General features: G+C 58.9%; 1 protein-coding gene across 4 annotated transcripts; it reads right to left on the bottom strand.

The window, feature by feature from the left end:
• Positions 1–882: 882 nt before the first annotated feature.
• Positions 883–18,261, bottom strand: TNNT3 (troponin T3, fast skeletal type). 4 transcript variants are annotated; one of them, XM_053561800.1, is made up of 15 exons: positions 18,218–18,261; positions 15,230–15,265; positions 15,095–15,108; positions 14,640–14,657; positions 13,397–13,414; positions 11,804–11,818; positions 9,224–9,242; positions 6,751–6,796; positions 5,123–5,239; positions 4,960–5,037; positions 4,606–4,719; positions 4,401–4,510; positions 4,154–4,244; positions 2,439–2,479; positions 883–1,155 (listed from the first exon to the last, which is right to left on the bottom strand). In XM_053561800.1, exons 2-15 carry the CDS (start codon positions 15,244–15,246, stop codon positions 1,101–1,103), a joined length of 753 nt encoding a protein of 250 aa, XP_053417775.1. In that variant the 5' UTR covers positions 15,247–15,265; positions 18,218–18,261; the 3' UTR covers positions 883–1,100. The 4 variants fall into 4 exon arrangements, with proteins under 4 accessions (XP_053417775.1, XP_053417777.1, XP_053417774.1 ...); XM_053561802.1 differs by lacking the exon at positions 18,218–18,261 and adding an exon at positions 17,932–18,033; XM_053561799.1 differs by lacking the exons at positions 11,804–11,818; positions 14,640–14,657; positions 15,095–15,108; positions 15,230–15,265; positions 18,218–18,261 and having other exon boundaries at positions 13,397–13,415.
• Positions 18,262–19,943: the final 1,682 nt, after the last annotated feature.

The following is a 19,943-nucleotide window of genomic DNA, read 5'->3' as shown; positions in this document are numbered from 1 at the left end:
GGGACAAAGCGCCCGTGGTCCCAGGACATGTCCTCAATCCTGCCATAAGATGCCTGTCGTGTGCCTGCAAGGAGGACTGTGCCTCGGTCGGGGGTGTGGAGTGTGACAGTGTGTGGGCACGTGGGGACTGTGCCCACACAGGCAAAAGCATGAGGGCCATGGGTGGAGGTGGTGTGCACACGCATGTGTGTGTGCTGTCTGGGGGTTCCGTTTTGCCCTCAGGGTCCTGGCTGGCACCTCTGGCCCCGCGTGCCCCACAGCAGCACAGCCGTGCCTGCTGCCCCAGGCCCCCTCTGTGAGCGCCACACTGCACAGGCCTGTGTCTTGATCTGATACCTGTGGTTTATATTTTCCATGATTCTATTTGCTCAGACTTTCACGTCTGCCACACAGTTGCACACTGTGCTCTCTTGCAGGGTAGGGAACCATCTGTGCCTGCACGCCTGCTGTCTAGTGGGAATGTGCCTTTCGTCACTCCTCCCCAGTGTGCTAGGCTCCTTGGAGGGGCTTCGGGGTGCCGCACAGAGAGTGGGGGCGGCTCATCATCTGCCCCCACCTTCCTGGGGTCTGCAGAGTGTCCCATGGTGCTGCCCCCCTCCATTCTGTCCCAAAGGGCAAGCACCCCCTTAGAGCAGCCCGCTGAGGGACACATGAGTTGGGGTGGGGAATAGAGGGGACTTCTGGACTGAGACTCCAGATGTGGTATCTGGGGCCTATGCTCCAGGCACCGTCTGACACGGTGGTAGCAGCAGGTGATATGTGACATGCGTTGTCCATTCCTCTCCTGACCTGGCCCCTGAGGTGGGCAGCCTCTGCCCCAGGCTGCCCCCACCATAACTCAGCTATCTCCCCAGGGCCCATTCGCAAGTGAGCACATGCTGGTGGAGGGGGATCTGCCAGCTTTATTCACAGACCCCGGAGGCCAGAAACAGCAAGGACAGAGACGCAGGGGGTGCTCCGAGAGGGCCCCTTTGCCCCCAAGATTGTTGTGCAGCCACAGAAGAAGCTTCGTCTTGGGGGCTGGAGAATGAGGTATGTGGCGAGTGGGCCCAAGGGAGAGCAGGGCTGGAGGGTCTCTGCCTGGGGGGTCCTCTGCCCCTCTACTTCCAGCGCCCACCGACTTTGCCTTTGGCGGGGGTTCCAGCCTTCTTGCTGCTGCAAATGGGAAGCAAATCGTTCTTGAGTGTCAGCATGTTTGGTGAGGGCAGGACCCACTAGGTCAGGCCACCTCTCTGGCTTCCAGCCTCAGGCCAGCCAGGGCAGACCCTGACTGCTCCAGGTGAGGCCATGGTGTCCTCGCACATATGCCCAGCTTCAGTCCACATGATGCTGACTCACCTCTGCCTGGCCTGGTTGGGGCCTGGCAATTAGTGTGGTTAGGAAAGGAGGCTGTGAGCCAACCAGGCCCTGCATGCCCCAGGGACCCTCCCTCATCCTCCCTGTCCTGCCGGAGGGGCCCCTGCAGATAAGCCCCCACGGGGAAGGCTGTCTCGGCAGGTAACTCCCATCCTCCCAGATGCTCTGGCTCCTTCTGGGCAGCAGCCTCCAGGGACAGTGGTCCTCAGGGGCTGCCCCATTTGTCTGAGGCCCTTTGTATAGCCAGTGAGCCAGGAGGGAGCTGGGAGCTGGTCAGGCCCCAGGCTGGCGAAGGCTGTGCCCTGACACATGTTCCTGAGTATCCTCACTCACATGCACATGCACACACACAAATGCACTACCCCTTTCAAAGAGGCCTGCCATGAGCCCTGACCTCACAACAGGGACCAGGGAGGCCATGAGGCCCCTTTTACCAGCTCCCCTTCTGTGGAGGAGGGGCCGATTCTGGGAGCAGCAAGGAAGCTGGGCCCATGGGTGCAGGGAGCGAGTGCCAGGGGATGGCTGGCGGCATGGTGGGCACCAGCATGAAGTCACCTCAGGCACCTGGGTACAAGCCCTGGGTGGGCAGCTGTCCTAAAGAATTCTGCCACCCCCCTGGGACATAGTTTCATAGGCAGAAGGTCACCACCCTGAGGAATCATTTTCCTGAACATCACAGACAGCTGGTGACAGGGCCTGGCCTCTTAATTCCCTGTCAGGTCACCTTTGAGGGTGAAAGGATGCTGGGACATCCAGGAGTCCAGGCTGGCTCAGCCGGCCACTCCAAAGTCTGCCCTCTCCCACATCCCATGCCAGACACAGGCGAGGGTATCCCGGAGAGCCCTGCCTGGCTCCTTCCTCCTGCCTCCACCACGACCCAGGGCTGCCCTTGTGCAGATGAGCAGGCATTTGTGGGCACAAGCCTGCACATGCTGGCTCAGCCGCCTCGCAGGTTAGTTTGGTGACCGCTGTGCCAAGGCCAGCTGCCAGGCCCTGGTTAGGGGTCGGCTGACACGACCTGGCCCCAGGTGGGGCTTGGGACCCTGTGCCAGTTTGGAGCGGGGTGCGGCGAGAGTACTCACTGCTTTTGGGCTTGGTCGATGCGACTTCTGAGGTTGGTGATCTGTGAACAACACAGGTGACTTACTGTGAAGGGCCCAGGAAGGCCAGGCCGGGCACAGGCCAGGTGGATGCCTTTCTTCACCGCAGGGGAGGCGGGACCATGGTGCCCCAGCCTCTTGTGTGTCCTTACTGTGTCCTGGCTCCAAGGCCCCAGGTGCATGGCTCTGACTCACTCTGCCTCCTATACTGGCCTGGGCTCCTGCACACACAGCCCTGGAGCCAGCCACTTACCTTCTAGCCTGCGCAGGATGTGAGGCGGGGTAGCCAAGTACAGTAAGGCCACAGGAGCCTCCTTCCAGCCCCTACTCCCTCCTGGCCACACGGGTGGTCTTCCTGCTCCCCCTGATGGAGCCTTAGAGATGCTTGTGGTGGAGGCCCCAGGTTAGTGCAAGAGGCCGGGAGGGTGAAGCCCTCTCTCACTGCCAGCAAGGGCAGCTCAGGAGCCACCAGACCACAGGCCTGAGGGAGGAGGTGGGGCAGGAAGGCAGCTCCGGGCCCTGCCGCCAGCATCCCGAGTGACCTGGGTTTTGCCATGCGAGAGGCTGACCGTGCATTGCACACCCTGGAGCCTGGCCTGTGTGGGCTCTGGCTACTCACAACTTGGCTAGCATCTGCACCCTGGCCCGGACATTCATGATCTAGAAAGACCGAGATGGTTATGTGGCTGGATGGGCCATGAGGCCTCAAGGCCCCATCGTGCTATGGGCCAGCCTGGCCGTGGCCCTCCAGGCTCTCTGAGGCCCCGAGGACCTCTGTGGACCCAGTGTGTAAGAAGCAGGTAGTACCCCATAATTGCTTTAATGTACACAGATATGATTTAATAAAAATTAAAAATAAAAAAGAAGGTGGTGGGACCCCGATTCAGCTCTGGGGACACCAAGGGGCTGGCCTCGGCTCATTGTAGTGAGGCCCATGTCAGGGCCAGCCCAGCACTGTCACCTGGACCTCACTGGTCTTCAGGGATGTGTCTCCTGGGACAGCTCCAGGAAGGGGCATGTTTGTCTCCCCTCTGCTGGAGGTGGGGAAACCGAGGCACAGGCAGACAGAGTGGCTTGCCCTGACTATCCGAGCAGGAGCCAGGTCTGACCTGAGAGCAGCCCTGTTGAAGATGCCCCACCAGGACAGCCCGCCCTCCCCAGCAACCCACAGGGGCATGAGGGGTGGGCCACATGGCTCTGAAGGAAGCTGGGGGTGTCTGTGTTCACACTGGTAGCATTGACCACCCAAGACTGGCCCCCCGACACCCTTTCAGGGCCATGCTGGGGCTTCAGAGGGGGAAGATGGTTCCAATGCACCCACACAGCTCTACAACCCACCTCCCCACCCCTGGCTCTGCCCCTTGCAGCAATGTCTACTGGGAGGGCTACGCCCCTTCCCAAGCTGGACCCGATCCCTGTGGCAAGTGAAGAAATATGTCACCTCTCGCCCTCTCTGAGAAAGCAGACATTGGCAGCAGAAGCTGTGGGGGTCATGCTCCTGCACCAGAGGGACTTGGGGGCCTGGACATGAGTTCAGCAACCCTGGGAATGTCCCGTAAGTCTAGCGGAAGGGGTCAGAAAATGGGCCCTGAGGCCACACCCCTCTGCTATAAGGCTGCCAGGCTGAGGGCTCGGGTGGGGTACAGGAGAGGACCATGAGGCCGCAGGGAGGTGGCTTCCATGTGGCCTGGACTCACATCGTATCTCTGGCGTTTCAGCTTCTCCCCAAATTCAAACTTGTCAGTCTCGAGTTGGTATAGGGTGTCCCAGAGCTCTTTGGCTTTGTCCCTGGAGAGGCGACAAGGTGAGGCCCAGGACCCTGCTATCCTCTTGTGGCCACCACAGTGTGGGTCCTTGGTGGCCTCACAAAGAGCAGCAGCACCTCATCCCACCCTGCATCCGAGCTGCCTGCCGAGCAGGCATCCCCCTCTGCCACCCTCTCACCTCAGTTTGTCGTCGCTGAGGTGGTCGATGTTGAGCGGCTTGCGTCTCTCAGCAAGAATCTTCTTCTTCATCTCTCGGGCCGTCTGCTTCTTGCCTCTCTTCTGGTCAGCCTGGAGGGGTCAGGACCAGGGCAGAGTGGCCAGGTCTCAGGCAGGGTGTGTGGCAGACACAGGCTGTAGCCCCGGGCTCTGGGCGACACGCTCACCTTGGCCAGGTAGCTGCTGTAGTTGGCGCCCATGGAGGACAGAGCCTTCTTCTTCTTCAGATCGTCCTCAGCTTTCCTCTTGGCATCCTCTTCCTCCCTCCTGGCCTTTTCCTCCTGTGGACCCCCAGTGCCCAAGCCCCTCAGGGTAGGACTAGGGAAGGCTCTCTGCACAGGCCTCAAGAGCCCACCCTGGGTTTAGAACTTGCAGAAAGGAAGATCTGAGTCCTGGCCAGGGCCTCCAAAGGGATACCCCAGGGCAGGGGCCTTAACCAGTGATTCTAACCACTGGCTGATGCTGGTGGGACACCCGGGAGAAGGAAGGTCCTGCACTTGGTAGCTGGGGGCTGTCCTCACCGCCAGTCTGTTCTGACGCTCCCTCTCCTTCTCAGCACGGATCCTCTGCTGCTCAGCCCTCTCTGCGCGACGTTTCTCCTGTGGCCAGAGGAGTGGGTTGGCCCAGCCTTGCCACGCTCCTGGTGTGTGCACCTGCCCTGTGCCGTGGGAGCCCCACACTCACAATCCTCTCCTTGAGAGCGATCAGCTCCTCCTCCTCCTTCTTCCGGGCTTCAAAGTGGTTGTCGATGAGGGCCTGCAGCTCCATGAGGTCCTTATTCTGACGCTTCTTCTGGATGTCCTGGGGGAGAGGCCGCAAAGAAGCCCTGACTCATCTGTCCCATGAAAGCTGGCAGTGGCAAGGGGCTTTCTGCTGTCCTCCAGGGGGCCTGGCACAGCCTGGCCCCTGAGCTGCAGGCAGGGTGCTGCCCTTCCTGCGGGCAAACCCAGGCCCAGCACCCTGGGAGGGACTGGCCCAGTCACCACCCTCAGAGGTAGCCTTCATGGGGCTGGCAGAGAGAAGAATGCCAGGGAGACAATGTGTCGGATGGAGAGATGGACAGGTGAGTAGACAGATGGAGGGAGGGAGGGATGATGAGTGGGTGGAGCAAAGGACTGGAGAAATGGGTGAATGGATGGGTGGACAGATGGATGTGTGATGGGGTGGGTGGGTGAGTGATGGTGGATGGAAGGATGGGTGGGAAGGTGCATGGGTGGGAGGGTAGATGGGTGGGTGGGTGAATGGATGGAAGGGTAGATGAATGGGTGAATGGATAAGTGGATGGGTGGATAGGAGAATAAATGGATGGTTGGATGGTAGGATAAGTGGATGTGTGGATGGGTAGGTGGATGTATGGAAGGATAAGTGAATGAGTGGATGGGTGGATGGATGGGAGGCTAAGTGGACAGGTGGGTGGATGGATGGATGGATGAATGGATTGGTGGGTGGGTGAATTGGTAGGTGTATGGATGGATGGATGAAAGGATGAGTGGATGGGTGAGTGTATAGATGGATGGATGGGAGAGTGGATGGATGGATGGATGGATGGATGGATGGGTGGGTGGATGGATGAGAGAGTGGATGGATGGATGGGAGAGTGGATGGATGGGTGGATGGATGGATGGGAGAGTGGATGGGTGGATGGGAGAATAAATGGATGGTTGGATGGGAGGATAAGTGGATGTGTGGATGGGTAGGTGGGTGTATGGGTGGATGGGTGGATGGATGGGAGGCTAAGTGGATACGTGGGTGGATGGATGGATGGATGAATGGATTGGTGGGTGGGTGAATTGGTAGGTGTATGGATGGGTGGATGAAAGGATGAGTGGATGGGTGAGTGTATGGATGGATGGGTGGGAGAGTGTATGGATGGCTGGATGGGAGAGTGTATGGATGGGTGGATGGATGAGTGGGTGGGTGGGTGGGTGGATGGGTGAGTGTATGTATGTATGGATGGATGGATGGATGGGAGAGTGGATGGATGGATGGATGGATGGATGGGAGAGTGGATGGATGGGTGGGTGGATGTGTGGGTGGATGCATGGATGGATGGATCGATCGATGGGTGTACAGATGATGGGAGGGTTAGTATATGAATGAATAGAAGGATGGATGGGTGGATAAGTAGATAGACAAATGTATGGGAGAGAAGGGAAGGGAGATGTCTATCCTTAGGGAGTGTCCTGTGGTCCAGAAATGAATTAGGTAGAATTGCCTGGAACCAGGGAGGACATGAGCTCCTGAGGCCTAAGTTGGAGATGGAAGGCTGTAGTTTGGGGGTGGCTGTGTTGGTCTGAGTCTTACAAACTTACATCGAAGTCTACTTTCTCCCCTTCCGGGATCTTAGGAGCAGTGAGTCTAAAGGAGAGAGAAAGAGAGGCCGGTGAGCAGGGACCACTGGGGACCTTCCCAGAGGGGTGGTCTGACCCTGCCAGCCCCAGCCACGAGCACAGGCCACCAGCCCCTGGCTATGGGCACATTTCCTGAGCTTCCTCATCCAATTTCTAACCTGCCCTTCCCTTGGAGAAGGTGTCCACCTTCCAGTGCCCTGCTCTGCAGCTTCCAGCTGCTTCGCCCCACTGCCCAGGACAGAACCTCAGTTTGTTCTTAAACAAATGAACAAATGCCATGGCCCAGTCATGTCAGACCTGGCCCTCCCAGGCAGCACCATCCTCTGTGGTTAGGACCAGCTGCCGAAATCCTTCATGATTCTCTGGGCCAGAGTGGGGGGCAGGGGGGGCTGGGAAAAAGGACTCTGAAGGGAAAGCAGGCCCCCATCGGCTGGGGTGTGACCCCTCCTCCCGCCAATGCATTCCAGACAGAGCAAAGAGTTAAAACAACAGCAACAACAATTTTTTAAAACAAGCCTTGGAAGAAAGTGCAACTGAATATTGATCAAAAACTGGAGTGGGAGAGGATTCCTAAGCCCCCAAGCACCAGAAGGTCCCTCTACAGGAAGGATAGCCAGATGACTCCATGAAATGAAAAACGTATGTATGCAAAACCAGCAAAAGCCAAGAGGCAAAAAAAAAAAAAAATCTCACCCCCCTAAAAACCAGACTAAAAAAATATTTTCAGCAAATACAGAGAAGACTTATATCCTTATGCAAACTGACAGTTAAGAAAACATAGAGACGCCTCCGCCATTAGATAAATGAGCACAGGGCGTCCGCGCGCCATCCCTCAGAGAAGAAAGACGGCAGTGAACGCGCACGGAAGGTTGGCCCGCGAGCGAGCGCAGGAATGTGGAGAGCAAGGCCGCGCGACGCCACTGCCCATCCATCAAGGGCTGGAAGTAAAAGCAGGTTTCTGTCCTCGGGTGGGGGATGTGGGGCCCAGACCTGCTTGGGTCCCACGTCGGAGCCGGCGCTGGCCCGGCCCCTGTGGAAAGCAGTTGGACAGCGGAAGCCACAGTCCTCAGAACACTCACACTCTCGGCCCCAGTAATTCCAGTTCTGGGAACGTGGCCTAGGGAAATAACCCTAAAGATGGAAAATGCCTTCCACCCGGCGTTATTTATGATAGTAAAATATTGGGGAAAGCCTGCTCCGGGGGAACGGTTAGGAAAATTATGGTTTGTGCAATCGATGGAATATTGTGTGGCCATTCACAATATTTAAGAAGACCGTGTAAAAACATGGAAAAATGTTTATGAATAGTGCTGCACTTTCAAAAAAGCAGAATTCAAGGTTGCACGGACAGTATGATGTTTGAAAAACAGCACAGAGTTTAAGTCTTTTTTTCCAAGCCCTATGCATGGAAAAAGAGTAGGAAGAAATAAGCCTTTTTATTCCTTCCTACCCTTTTCCACAGTCTGGCTGCTCGGGTGGAAGAATTATAGATTATTTTTTTTCTTCATTTGACTTTTACATATTTTCCAAATTTTCTTTAATGAGGTGTTTTATTTTCATAATGAAAATATAAACAATTTTTCTAAAACGAGAAAATATCCCATGATCCGGCATAACTGTACTTAAAATTGCTGCAAAGTGAAGGGCGAGGGTGGAGACGGCCGTGCCCGCCACGTGTCCCTGCTCCCGCGAATCTGGGAGGCCTCCCTACGTGGGGACAAGTGACAGGCGTGTGCCAACATGCTCCAAAGTTCCATCTTGGCAGTGCAGGGCCCAGGCAAGGGCCCTCGATGGAGTGGAAGGGGTGGGTCGCGTCAAGAGTGCCCTGTGCTTGTAAGTCCTTACCCAAACCAGGAGCGTGAAGAGGGAGATTGAAACAAATGTCTCTGAAACACTCACGAGTGGCTGAGAGGAGGGCCAGACCATCTGGAGAGAATTGCTCCCCAAAGATGCCCAGCAGTGCCTGGGCAGTGAACTATCTGGGACACTGTGAAGGTGTGTTCTGGAAGGGGTTTTGCAGTGAGACCCTCCACCCTCCCAGCCCCAGCCCACTTGTATGTCTATTTTCACATCTGGGGTCCTGGAAGACCCTGAAGTACAGCTGAGCTTGGTGAGGTCCATGGGCCTGGGTGGTTGTGGCCTCAGTGTCCCTGGCACCCCGCCTCCCCTTCCCTCCCTGACTCTCCCCAACCCTGCAGCACCCATTCCTCCTTCCCTTGGTCAGGAGCCTCCTTCTGCAGGAAGCCCTCCTGGCCTATGCTGGAGGGCCCAGGGCAGAACCACTCTCCTGGACCTGTGGAGGTCACTTGCTGGGCGACCCCAGTACCTGTCAGTCCCACACACTTGGGCCTCTCCTCCCCAGAACATCCGCCCTGCTAACCCCCCACTACCCCTCCACACACACACAGTGTCCAGGCCTGTGGCTGGCACTCACTTGGGTCTCGGCTTCTCTTCTGCAGCACAGCGCCAGCATGGGGAGGAAGAGAGAGACGGGTGAGGATGGGCTGCACACTATAGCTGCCCAACCCAGGGACCACCTCGCTGGGGGCTTCCTGGGTCCCATCTGGGGTCACCCGCCCCCTGCCACCAGAAACAAGAGGGTCTTGCCCCATCCCAGCTGTGAAAGCCTCCTTGGTGTATCCAAGGAGAAGAGCTCAGCCTGTGGGGCCAGGAGGGAGGGGAAGGAAGGAAGGAAGGAAGGAAGAGGAATAAGGATGCAGAGTCCTACGAAGGGGGGAAGGGGAGAGGCAGGAGGAAGGACACTCCCAGGACAGGGAGCCAGGGTGACAGGAAAGAAGGACTCAGGAGAAAGCACCCCAGAGGCTCCAGGGCCACTGGTTCAGCCCCATGGCCAACCTCCAAGGTGTGGGCCACTCTCTGAGTCCCAGATAACCTAGGCCCCTGTCCCTGGCAAGAAGGAGGGTGGACAGCTCCAGCACAGCCCAGTGGGTCTTCTCTGTCCCTTGTGAGCAGACTCAGGGAGCCCTGACCTTCCAGGGCCTCCTCTGTGGCATCTTTGTAGCATAAGGCACAAGCACACAAGAAAAGCTGGCGGCTGCCGGGAGCAGCAGGCCAGTGGGCAGGGGAGAGGGCAAGGGCCCTGTTGCCTGGACCTTCTCTTCCCCGGTCTGGACCCAGGAATATCCTCAGCTAGGGCCAGAGAACTGCTGTCTATGGACGGGGTGGAAGGAAGCTCTTCCCTGAAGGCCTGATGAGGACTGTGAGGGACCCCCCTCAGCAGAACCAGGGGGTGCCCCTGGGTCTGTCCCACACTGCTGACATGGCAAGTCCCCCCAACCCAGGCCTCTCTCTCTGCCCTCAGGAAGCTCCTAAGGTCCTGACTTGGGCCTTCAGGGTCCATTTGAACCTACCCAGTCAGGTAGGTTAAAATGGTTATTTTAATCAAGCCTTGGCCACTCTGGCTTGTAGAGACCTCTATCAGTGATTTTATGTACAGCTCCTTGCTGGCCACAGAGCTCTCCCCAAGTTTAGAATGTCCACTACGGCACCTTTCAGTGGGCCTGAAACTGAGACCTGAGCTCTCTGGGATAGGGGCTCCTGACCTGCCAGCAATTCTGCCCTCAGCCCCAGAGGCTGTGCTGGGCCCCTCTGACTGCCCCAGGGCCTCCAGACCCTGCACTGGGCTGCTGGCCTGCCTGGATTGGCTCTGTCCCCTTGTTTCTGCTCTGAGCCTTAGGTGGCAATGATGGACAATGAGGTCACTGATATGTGATGGCCTCCATCCCCCCTCAGCCCGACCCAGGGTGGGGGTCCTGCCTGGCCAGCCCCTTGCTGAAGCTGTGTGGCTGAGGTTCCCGTCACACCCTCCTCAGCTCTTGGGTCTCTGGAAACCTGCTGCTCACTGCTGGAGCCCTGGGATTGTACCACTCTGTCCTGCAGGTGGGCTGACGTCACCCTGTTTTGACATCAGGGGTGTGAGGGCTGGGGGTGCCTTGGAGCAAGCCCAGACCCCCTGTCAAGGGCTAGAAGTAGGCCTTGACTGAGGCCCCCAACGGATGGAGGTAGGGCGATGGAGGGTTAGGGGGCACATGCAGGGGTCAGGGGTGGTAAAGCTGTCCTGGGGCTTTCCTGCTCCTGTCCCCAGTGCCCGGTCTGTTCCCCACTGTCCAGGTGCTGGCTCCAGAGAGGCCTGGTGCCCATGAGCCCGCTTTCTCCTGACCCCTTCTCTGTGTGGCCTGGGCATCCTCCCCTCTCTCACACCACATCCTGTCTTGTCCAGGCCTTGGAAGGAAGACTGTGGCCTGGATAGCACAGGGGTCAGGCCCAGTGGAGGAACCCAACAGCCCCACGGAACAGAGTGGAGGGGTTGAGAAGTGCTCCCCATCCAGGCCCCTCCACCCAGGGCTTTAGCTGGCCCACCCAGGGGGCCTCCTCACACCTGGGCGAGTCTGGGTCTGGCTCAGGCAGAGGGTGGGATGCTGGGGCCTGACTGATTGCTCATTTGCACGCATGGCCCCCGGCTGTTCCAGTCCCTGATATCCCCACCTTGAGCCTCAGCCCGACATTCTGCTTTACCCTACTGCCCCTCCCTCCCTTTGGCCTCGCCCTCACTCTGTGCTTCCCTGCTCCACTGCTAACTGGGGCGGGGCAGGGGCTGCCTGCCCCACCTGCCTTCCTCTGCTCTTCTTCACCTTACCCCAGGAGATCCAGAGGGTCTCAGTGGACCCAGCATCACCCTCCCAAGGCCTATTCTGCACACGGCCCAGGCTGGCCACATCCCACCGTTCAGTCCTGCTGGCGGGCCACAGAGGGGTCTCGCTGCCTTTGAGCTCTTCAATAGTCTCTGCCAGGGAGACCAGAAGCAGGGCCTGCGCCCTATAAGCCAGTCCTGCCAGAGCTAGGCTCCCCGCTCTGTGCCCACCCAGAGGCCAGGCGGGGCTAGTCAACAAGGGCTCATGTCAGTCATGAATGGCAAGCGGGAGGGAGCAAGGAAGAAGGGACAGAAAGGAGGAAGATGAGGGCTGTGGCAGGAGCACTGGGGGCACCCGCGTACCTTCTTGGACTTCCTCTGCAGAGCAGCACCGTGGAGGGGACAGGGGCGGGAGGGAGAGAGAACCAGTGAGAGATGGGGCAGAGGAAGTGAGAGGGGGAGCGGTGGGGTAGATGGGGTGGGGAAGGGGCGGCAGGGTCTAAGCAGAACCGGGTGTGAGTGGGTTACGCGGCCTCTTGCTCCTTCTTGGCTCCTGTGTGCACCCACACTGGCCACATGCGCCCATGTGGCTTTGAAGTCATGTCACATACCTGGTTCATGAACTTCATGGGCCAAGGAGGGCCGTGGAACAAGAGGCAAAACCACAGGTCAGAGGTCAAAGGAGAAGGGATCCGAGGTTAATGGAAAAACAGCCAATCGCCACTCGAGGCCAAGGGGCAGGGCACGTGCGGGAAGCGAGCAAGATATGGTCAGAGTTAGCCTGGGTGCTGCTACTGCGCCTGAGCCCATGTCCCAGATCCTGCCATACGCCTCAGAATCTTGGGGCAGGAGGGTCCTTCAGAGATCTGAGTCTAGCCCTGACACGCCTCACCCCACAGGTAGGGAAACTGAGGCTCAGGAGCTGGTCTGGGGTATTAGCTCTCGCTTTTGTTGTGATGCTCATGACTGCCCTGGCTATGGGGATGAGTCCCTGCTCTCCCACTTCCCATCTGTGCTGGCGCCCAGAAGGGCCACCACGCCTCTGGCTGGGGCTCTGAGACCCACGCATCAGCCACAGCCTGGTCAAGTGGCACCAGCATCTGCAAGGGCAAGGCCTTTGTCCCAGAGAGGCAGCGCCTCAGGGGGCCGTGGGCACACACAGGACACCCACCCTCTTTCTCCCCTCACAGGGCTGTTTCCAGCCTCTGAGGAAGCTGGCAGCCCCAGGAGCAGATGGCTGCTCTGTCCACTGATCTGAACACAGCCACCCCACCTGTCTCCAACCCCTTACCTGGCCATAGCCCCCAAGGTGCCCCACAACAGAAGGCTGTGACAAAGGACTACCAAAGGAAACTAGCTGCTGACCCCCATGGCTAGCGGCCAGGGCTCTGCCTCCATCTGGCTTCTCTCCCCGAGATCTGGCCCATCCTAGGACCAGATGCCCCCAGGCTGTCAGTGTCCCACCTGGGGCAGGGGGCCATGCTCGTCCTCCATCTGCTCCTGTGGTCTCCCCAGTGCCCCTGTGTGCAGGGGCACCTATTCCTGGGTGAGCCCCTGGCTGTGCTCTATGGACCAGCAGGAAAGGGTCCCACTCTCAGGGCCCAGGCATCATCTTGGTTAGTGAGTTACATGGGGGCCACATGTGGGGGCCCCTTGGCTGACTGGTGCCTCTCAGCTTCCCCACCCCTCCCCCACCCACGTGGCTCCAGCCAGGCCCCGGGCCCCACATGGGGACCAGAAGTCCTGTGTCCTCGTACCTTCCTTGTGGACTTCTGAAGTGAAGGAGAGCCAGGGTGCGAGGGTGGCAAAGAGGAGAGAGGAGGGGGTTAGACAGGGGCACACGGCACGTCCTTAGAGCAGGGGCTGGGGCCACAGCCCAGCAGTGTCACCGTGGGATGGTGGTCTGTGGGGCAGGAAGGCTGGAAGGGCCGGCATGGGGGTCCAGGACCCACTTACCTTCCTCCTGGGCCTCCTCTGAAAGTGGGAGAAGCCAGGAGCAGGAGACAGCAGGAGGGCAGAGAGAGGGAAGAAGGACAGTCATTAGAGGGGGCACTTAGCTTGGCGAGGAGAGCTGCCGTGGCCAGCCTGGGGAGCAAGGACTCACAGGCCAGTCTGCCTCCTAAAAGGTGGCTTGGCTGCCTCGAGGCCTCAGGGACAGCCTGGGCTGCCCCACACATTGAGGCTCTACCTGTGTCCTGTGCTCCAGGTGGTGGAGGCAAGGACAGAGACAAAGCCCAAGTATTTCAAGAAAACCCCATGCTGCTGGGCCTGTTTCTGACCCCACGAGGAATGTCCCCATGGGGTCCTCTGAGTGTGCCTAGAAGTAAGCAGCCCTGGGGGTCTTCGAGGACACATACCACAGCTACCCCCGGGCCACGTTTTCCACTCAGAAATGAGTCTTTCTGCCTTTCCAGCAGAAGAAAGGTTGTGCTGTGTTGTTAGGGTAGCCAAGTGCTTTTAAAATATTTTCAAAACACAGCGCCCAGAACCTCTTGCAGGGCGGCTGTGAGCTGCGGGGGCACGTTCCCAGGCTGGACGCGTGCCAGGGGTTCCAGAGGGAGGCCGTGTACTGAGAACCTAGCTCTGTGCTGTTCCCAGGTGCGCCTGCGCCCATGTCCCCCACCCGCCCACGCCTGCCCGGGCATGACAGAGCCACCCACAGACCACACCCAGCCTGCCAGGGGTGGGGGTCTCCAGACTCCACCCAAGGCTTGGGGGTGGTGTGGAGAGACGCTGAGACAGAGAGAGATGGAGATGGAGACCGAGTGACAGGAGAGACAAAGAGAGACCAGGAGACTAAGTGAAGCTGAGAGAACAGAGAGACACTGAGAAAGAGATGCAAAGAGATAGTGAGAGATAGACAGGAGATGCAAGAGACAGAAGGGCCAAGCACACTAGGGCACTTGACACTGATGGTGAAGTGTTAAAGAATCAATGAGTGTGTGTTAATTGATGAAAGAGCCGGGAAGTCAGTGATGACTAGTTAATGATTAAGTCATTAATCATTAATGCAATGCTGGCATTGTTGTTAATCAAACCAGTGATCTGTGCTGCTGTTAATAATGAGGTGCTGAGGAGGAAGGAGGGTTAAAGCCAAGGACCAGAGAAGGCCTGAGTGGGGGGATGCAGGCACCACGCAGGAGAGGGGTGAGGCTCAGAGGAGCAAGGTCTAGGGGGCCTCCAGAGGCCCCGAGATTACCTTCTTCTTCGTACTGCTCTGTATAGGATAGAACAAAGAGGAGCCACATGAGGGGGGACGGCATGGAAGGAGGACTGCCAGCATGCCCATCCCTGGACAGTTCAGCAACTTCCCAGCTAAACAGAGATGGGGGGGTCCTTGGGCCCAAGGGGGCCTGCCAGCACCAAAGAAGGCCAAGCTTCTGGCAATGGTTGTGGCTTTTGGGAAGGGTTGTGTGTCCTGGGTGCCCATGTCCTACTGAGATATGGAGAGGGACATGCAGGAGCCTCTGGGCTTCTTGGTGTGAGTGGGTACTGCACAGGGCAAGCCCTCCCCCGGAGGGGCTCAGCTGAAGCCCACCCACAGAATGCTTCTTGTCTAGGGCTCCCAGGCCAGGCACCCACACCCACACCCCTTCCCACATGTGACCTTTTGTCTGATCATCCAGGAAAAAAGAGGACAGCTGAGACACTTACCCTCCACCTGCTCGCTGTGAGGCAGGGCCGGGTGCAGGGAGGAGAGAGAGAGAGTGGGGGTGAGGAGCTTTACAAGCAGGTTTGCAGCGAACATCAGCAAACTCTCTAGACTGGGGGGCGGGGGGGATTACTCACGCTTCCTCGTCAGACATGGTGGCAGCGGGGCTGTCTCTGTCGGGGGCAGGAGGGACGAAGAAGAGGGGGATCGCTTGGGTTCAGAAGTGCGGGGACGTCCCCATGGATCCCCACCAACCCTCCTTGCCCCAGTTTCTGACCCTCCCGCCCTGACTGTAGCCCAGAGCTGCAGAGAGGCCAGCCGGCCATGGTGTCTACCCCTACTCAAGGCAAACATCCTCTCTATGGCATACTGGACAAGGGGCCCTGGGGCGCAGAGTGCTTGTCCAGGCTGGGGAAGGCCTGTGCAGCCTGCGGTGATGCTGGCCTACTGATGTGAGCTAGAACCAGCCTCTGGGTGATCTCTGCCCAGTGGGCCTAAGCCGGGGTCTCCCTTGGAGCCAGATTGGACCTAAGCCAGGGTCTCCCTTGGAGCCAGGTTAGGCCTAAGCCGGGGTCTCCCTTGGAGCCAGATTGGACCTAAGCCGGGGTCTCCCTTGGAGCCAGGTTGGGCCTAAGCCGGGGTCTCCCTTGGAGCCAGGTTGGGCCTAAGCCGGGGTCTCCCTTGGAGCCAGGTTGGGCCTAAGCCGGGGTCTCCCTTGGAGCCAGGTTGGGCCTAAGCCGGGGTCTCCCTTGGAGCCAGGTTGGGCCAAAGCCGGGGTCTCCCTTGGAGCCAGGTTCCCTAGGTGAGTGACACAGACCTCCTCTTCCCTGCCTGCCCTACCATCCCTCTCGAGAACTCCTGTTCCTATGTGAGCCCAAAACGCCCTGCTGGGCGTCGTGCCTTCCTTCTGGACCACGTACTTCGCAGGGTGCTCCAGAGTCTCTTGTATGTCCATAGCCCCCTGAGGATCCCTCTTCCAAGTCCCAAAGCAGCGTCTGTTCCATCCCCCTCCAACCTCTTCCCTTCCAGACTAAGCCCCCAGGGCTCACTGGGGCAGGATCTGTTGTTCTCCCCCACCCCATCTCTGCACCTGTGTGAGGCCCATCCAGCCAGCATGAACCCAGTGGACAGCACCTCTCCTTCCTCCCTGCGTTCCCAGGCCCCAGGAATGTGCTTGAATCTGTCACTGTCCATGGGGAAGCTCTGTGCCCCAGGTGCAGCGGCCTCAGGCCAGCGTGCTCAGGAACAGCCTGTCCATGAGCTGGCTGCTGCACACACCAGGAGCCGCCAGTCTGGGGATGTTGGACAGCTGCATTAGCCTGTGGCCCAGGGTACTTAGAGACAAGCAGGTATGGTCCCCCCAGGGAGCTTCCTTCATATAAGAAAAACAACATTCATCAGCTAAACGTGTGTTCATATCCCTCATCGAGGTGGAAACTGTTTTCTAATCCCTCCGTCAAGGATGTTCAGTTTCCCAGAGAAGCTAAACTCCTAGTGTGCAGAACTAGGTAGCAGACATCTGTGGGGCCTCTTCCCAGAGGCACCCCCGGGGGCTGCTGCCCCTCAAGTCACAGCCTGTCAGCTGTGCACTAGGCAAGGAGCTCTGTCCTTGGCTTGGCCAGGCTGTGCTGCCCAAGCCCCTTGCCCCTGTGCTCAGGGCTCAGGTCTGTAGTTCCATCTTTGCCCTTGGGTGCCACCCTCTTGGCTGGCTCAGGCTCCAGACACCACGGCCTCCTTCGGGCCCACGGTCCCCAACTGTGCACACCCAGTTGTAGGGTGAGGGATCCCCACTCCCCCCCAACTGTGCACACCCCTGACCTAGGCAGGGCCAACACCTGTTAGCTGCATAGGGGGCAGGGCACATGCCCAGAGCTGGGTTATTTATAAGAAGCCGATGGCAGCTGAGATGTCCAGAAATAGGCACCAAAATTAGCAAGACACCTCTGCCCAGAAACTTTAGACAGCAGGTGCTGGGCTAAGAGAGCCTCCCGGACCCTCTCCTCTCCTGTGACACTCAGGCCGGCCCAGCTCTTCCCTCTTCACTTGTCCCCTAGGCCAGAATCTAAATAAGCACCATGGGGACCCTTGAGGACCCCACTTGAGGCAGTAAAGGCTTATTTCTAAGTGGGAAAACTGAGACTCCTGCTCTGTGCCAAGTGCCTGAAGGCAGCATGGAGCTAGCTCTGCTCCCTGCCCCTGCGCAGTTGTTGCTAGGTCCCCAAAACTGAGGGGGTCTGGGGGAGGGTCAGCAACTGGGAAGGAGATAGTTGTCTGATTTAGTGTTCTGCCCTCAGCAGGTGCCTGAAAATAGCTGGTGAGGTCAGTCTCCTTGAGCACAAGTGACCTCCCATCCTCCTTAGAAGGTGGCGAGGCCCAGGGCAGCTAAGAGATCTTAGTTCACCCACCCTGGACCCTGACCACACCCAGGCCGACTCCCACCTTGTCCCGTCTCTTCCTATGGGTCCCAAGTCTTCAGGAGGGCACAGAGCCCTGGTCAGATGGCAAGTGAAAGGGGGATGGCGCCCAGGGCAGGGGTCTCTTAGCACCTGCTCCTCCCAGCCATGGGCAAAGACAGCCAAGCCAAGCTCCCCACCCCCATCTGGCACACCCCTGTCCAGAGCTCAGACAAGAGACCCCAAAGCTGCCTGGGCTCCAGATAACACCCACAGATTCATTCCCAGTGACCTTAGGCCAGCCTACACCCCTCTTGCCTCAGATCTTGCCTCCACAGAAGGGCAGAGTTTGAGGCGGCGTGGGCCTTTCAAGCCGAGGGCCTCACTCAGGAGCCTGGGCAGGGACCCTCACACTCAGGAGGCCATGACTCTCTCATGCTCCTCACCTCTCCTGGCTCCTGCTTTGGGTGACTCCAGGGACCCCACCTTCCTCCTTCCCTGGTTTCCTATAACCCTCATCCCATTTGCAGCCTTCTCCCTGTGCTGGAGATGCTCAGGGAGGGTGATGGCACAGCATCAGAGTACTGGTAGGCTGCCTGGGCACCCAGGCCACCACACCTGCCTCGGGCACGTGGCCTCAGGCTGCCCCAGGACCTGGTGCCGTGGACCCAGCATGGCCCCGGATGCAGGCAGGAGGCCTGGCTTCTCTGGGCTGCTCTCACCCATACCAACCTGCAGGCTGGGGCTGATGAGGGCTGAAGATCCCTGTGGACAGGACAGGGTGGCGCTGCCCCCAGCCTCAGGCCCTCGTGTTATAGTGACATCCGATCTTTCCCAGCAGCCCATTGGTTAACAGCTGGGTGGCTGGGCGTGGGGGCTGTGCCCATGCAGGCCCCTGACCAAGTATAGGAATGGCCAGTGGAGGAGACTCAAGGAGGCCAAGACGGAGGGACGTGTCTGGAGAAGGGGACAAGGGCTGTCAGCTTCTATTTTTACGTCCAGCAGTGGGCACATTCTTGGCGTGCTGAGGATGGGAGCAAGATGGTTGGGTGGCCCTTGGGGAGGGTGTCCAGGCTCTCCCTGAGCCAGGCTGATGTGGAGTCCCCAGAGCTGGGCCCAAGCTCCCCAGTGCCCTTCCTTTCTCTCTGTGGTGTCGCATGGGAGCTGATTTTTTGCCCAGGAAGAGGGTCTGCACAGTCAGGGACCTCTCACCCCTCAGCACAGTGCCCTAGACCCACCCTCCCCCGTGGAGCTGGGGACACTGCAGGCTCAGCTGGCGCCCATCACCTTGGAACCTTGAGAGGCCAAACCTGTCCCTCTGGGAGGACAGTTGGGACATACAGCACAAATGAGCAAGGGGCCTTGGCTATGCTTCACACAGTGTGCTCGGGCTGGCTTGTGCCTCCCAACGCCAAGGGCTACACCTGGGAGCTCCCTGTCTCGGGGTTGAGACCCTCCCTCAAGGCCTGTCTCCCCAACCTAGGGCTGTGCTGCCATCTGTGCCCCGTTTCTGAGCAGCCGTGGAGCCTGGGCTTTCTGTCCTCAGGATTCCAGGTAGCACCAACAACCAGCAGATGCTCTGCCTGGTGAATGTGCTGGCCAGTGAGACTGCAGCCTAGGTGGCCCTAATCCCTTGAATCAGGAAAACCGAGGCACCTGCCCCTGCCCCTCACTCCTTCTGGAAACCTATAGGCCGAGCACTGACAATAGAATTGCCCAATTCAGGACAGAATTTGGTGCCTACTATGGGCCAGTGACCAGGGCAGGGTGAGTCAGAGACATTGGGGTGACCTGGCTGGCCCTCATGGCTGGCCCCCTGCCCACTGCAGCTCTGTGCCAGGCCTGGGTCTCCAGATGCTTCCAGAGGTTTGGTGGCTCCTCCCCCACCCCCTATGAGTTGGAGATAAGGCTGCAGGGGCCAGAGGCAGGATGAGCCCACCTGTTGCCCCAGGGCAAGGCTTACAGGACAGAGACCCTCTTCCGCTACCTTCCCGCGGCCCTGAGCTGGGAAGGCCCCTGAGCTGGAGCACCAAGGGGCGTCCTACCCTCCCATCAGAATCCTCCACCCTCTAGCCCTGCTCTCCTTCCTTCCCCACCCACATCCTCAGAGGGGCAAGGGTTTGGTGACAACATATAGCCTTGAGCCCTGGACAAGCCTGACCAGCTTCCTGCGTGTTGGGGTCACCTGCAGAACCACCTCAGCAAGGAAACCTGAGAGGGCTCCTGAGGGCCCCAGGCAGAGCCCCATCCTTTGCTGCTATTTGTGGGCACACACATTGCTGCACACTGGGGGCAGCTTGGCCTGGAGAGCCCTGCCCAGCCTGGGAGTCCCTGGGGGCCATGCCTACATGTGGGCACCTGTGGGCCCTGCAGTGGCTCTGCTTGGCCAGCAGGGGAGAGTGGCGGCCTGCTCAGCTCAGTGGGCCCCAGCCTGTGCCAGGTACACTCCTGTGAGTTG

The sequence above is a fragment of the Nycticebus coucang genome, chromosome 14, assembly GCF_027406575.1.
Source record: "Nycticebus coucang isolate mNycCou1 chromosome 14, mNycCou1.pri, whole genome shotgun sequence".
NCBI lineage: Eukaryota > Metazoa > Chordata > Mammalia > Primates > Lorisidae > Nycticebus > Nycticebus coucang.
The sequence above is the reverse complement of the archived record's forward strand: the minus strand, read 5'-3'. Positions and strand labels throughout refer to the sequence as shown.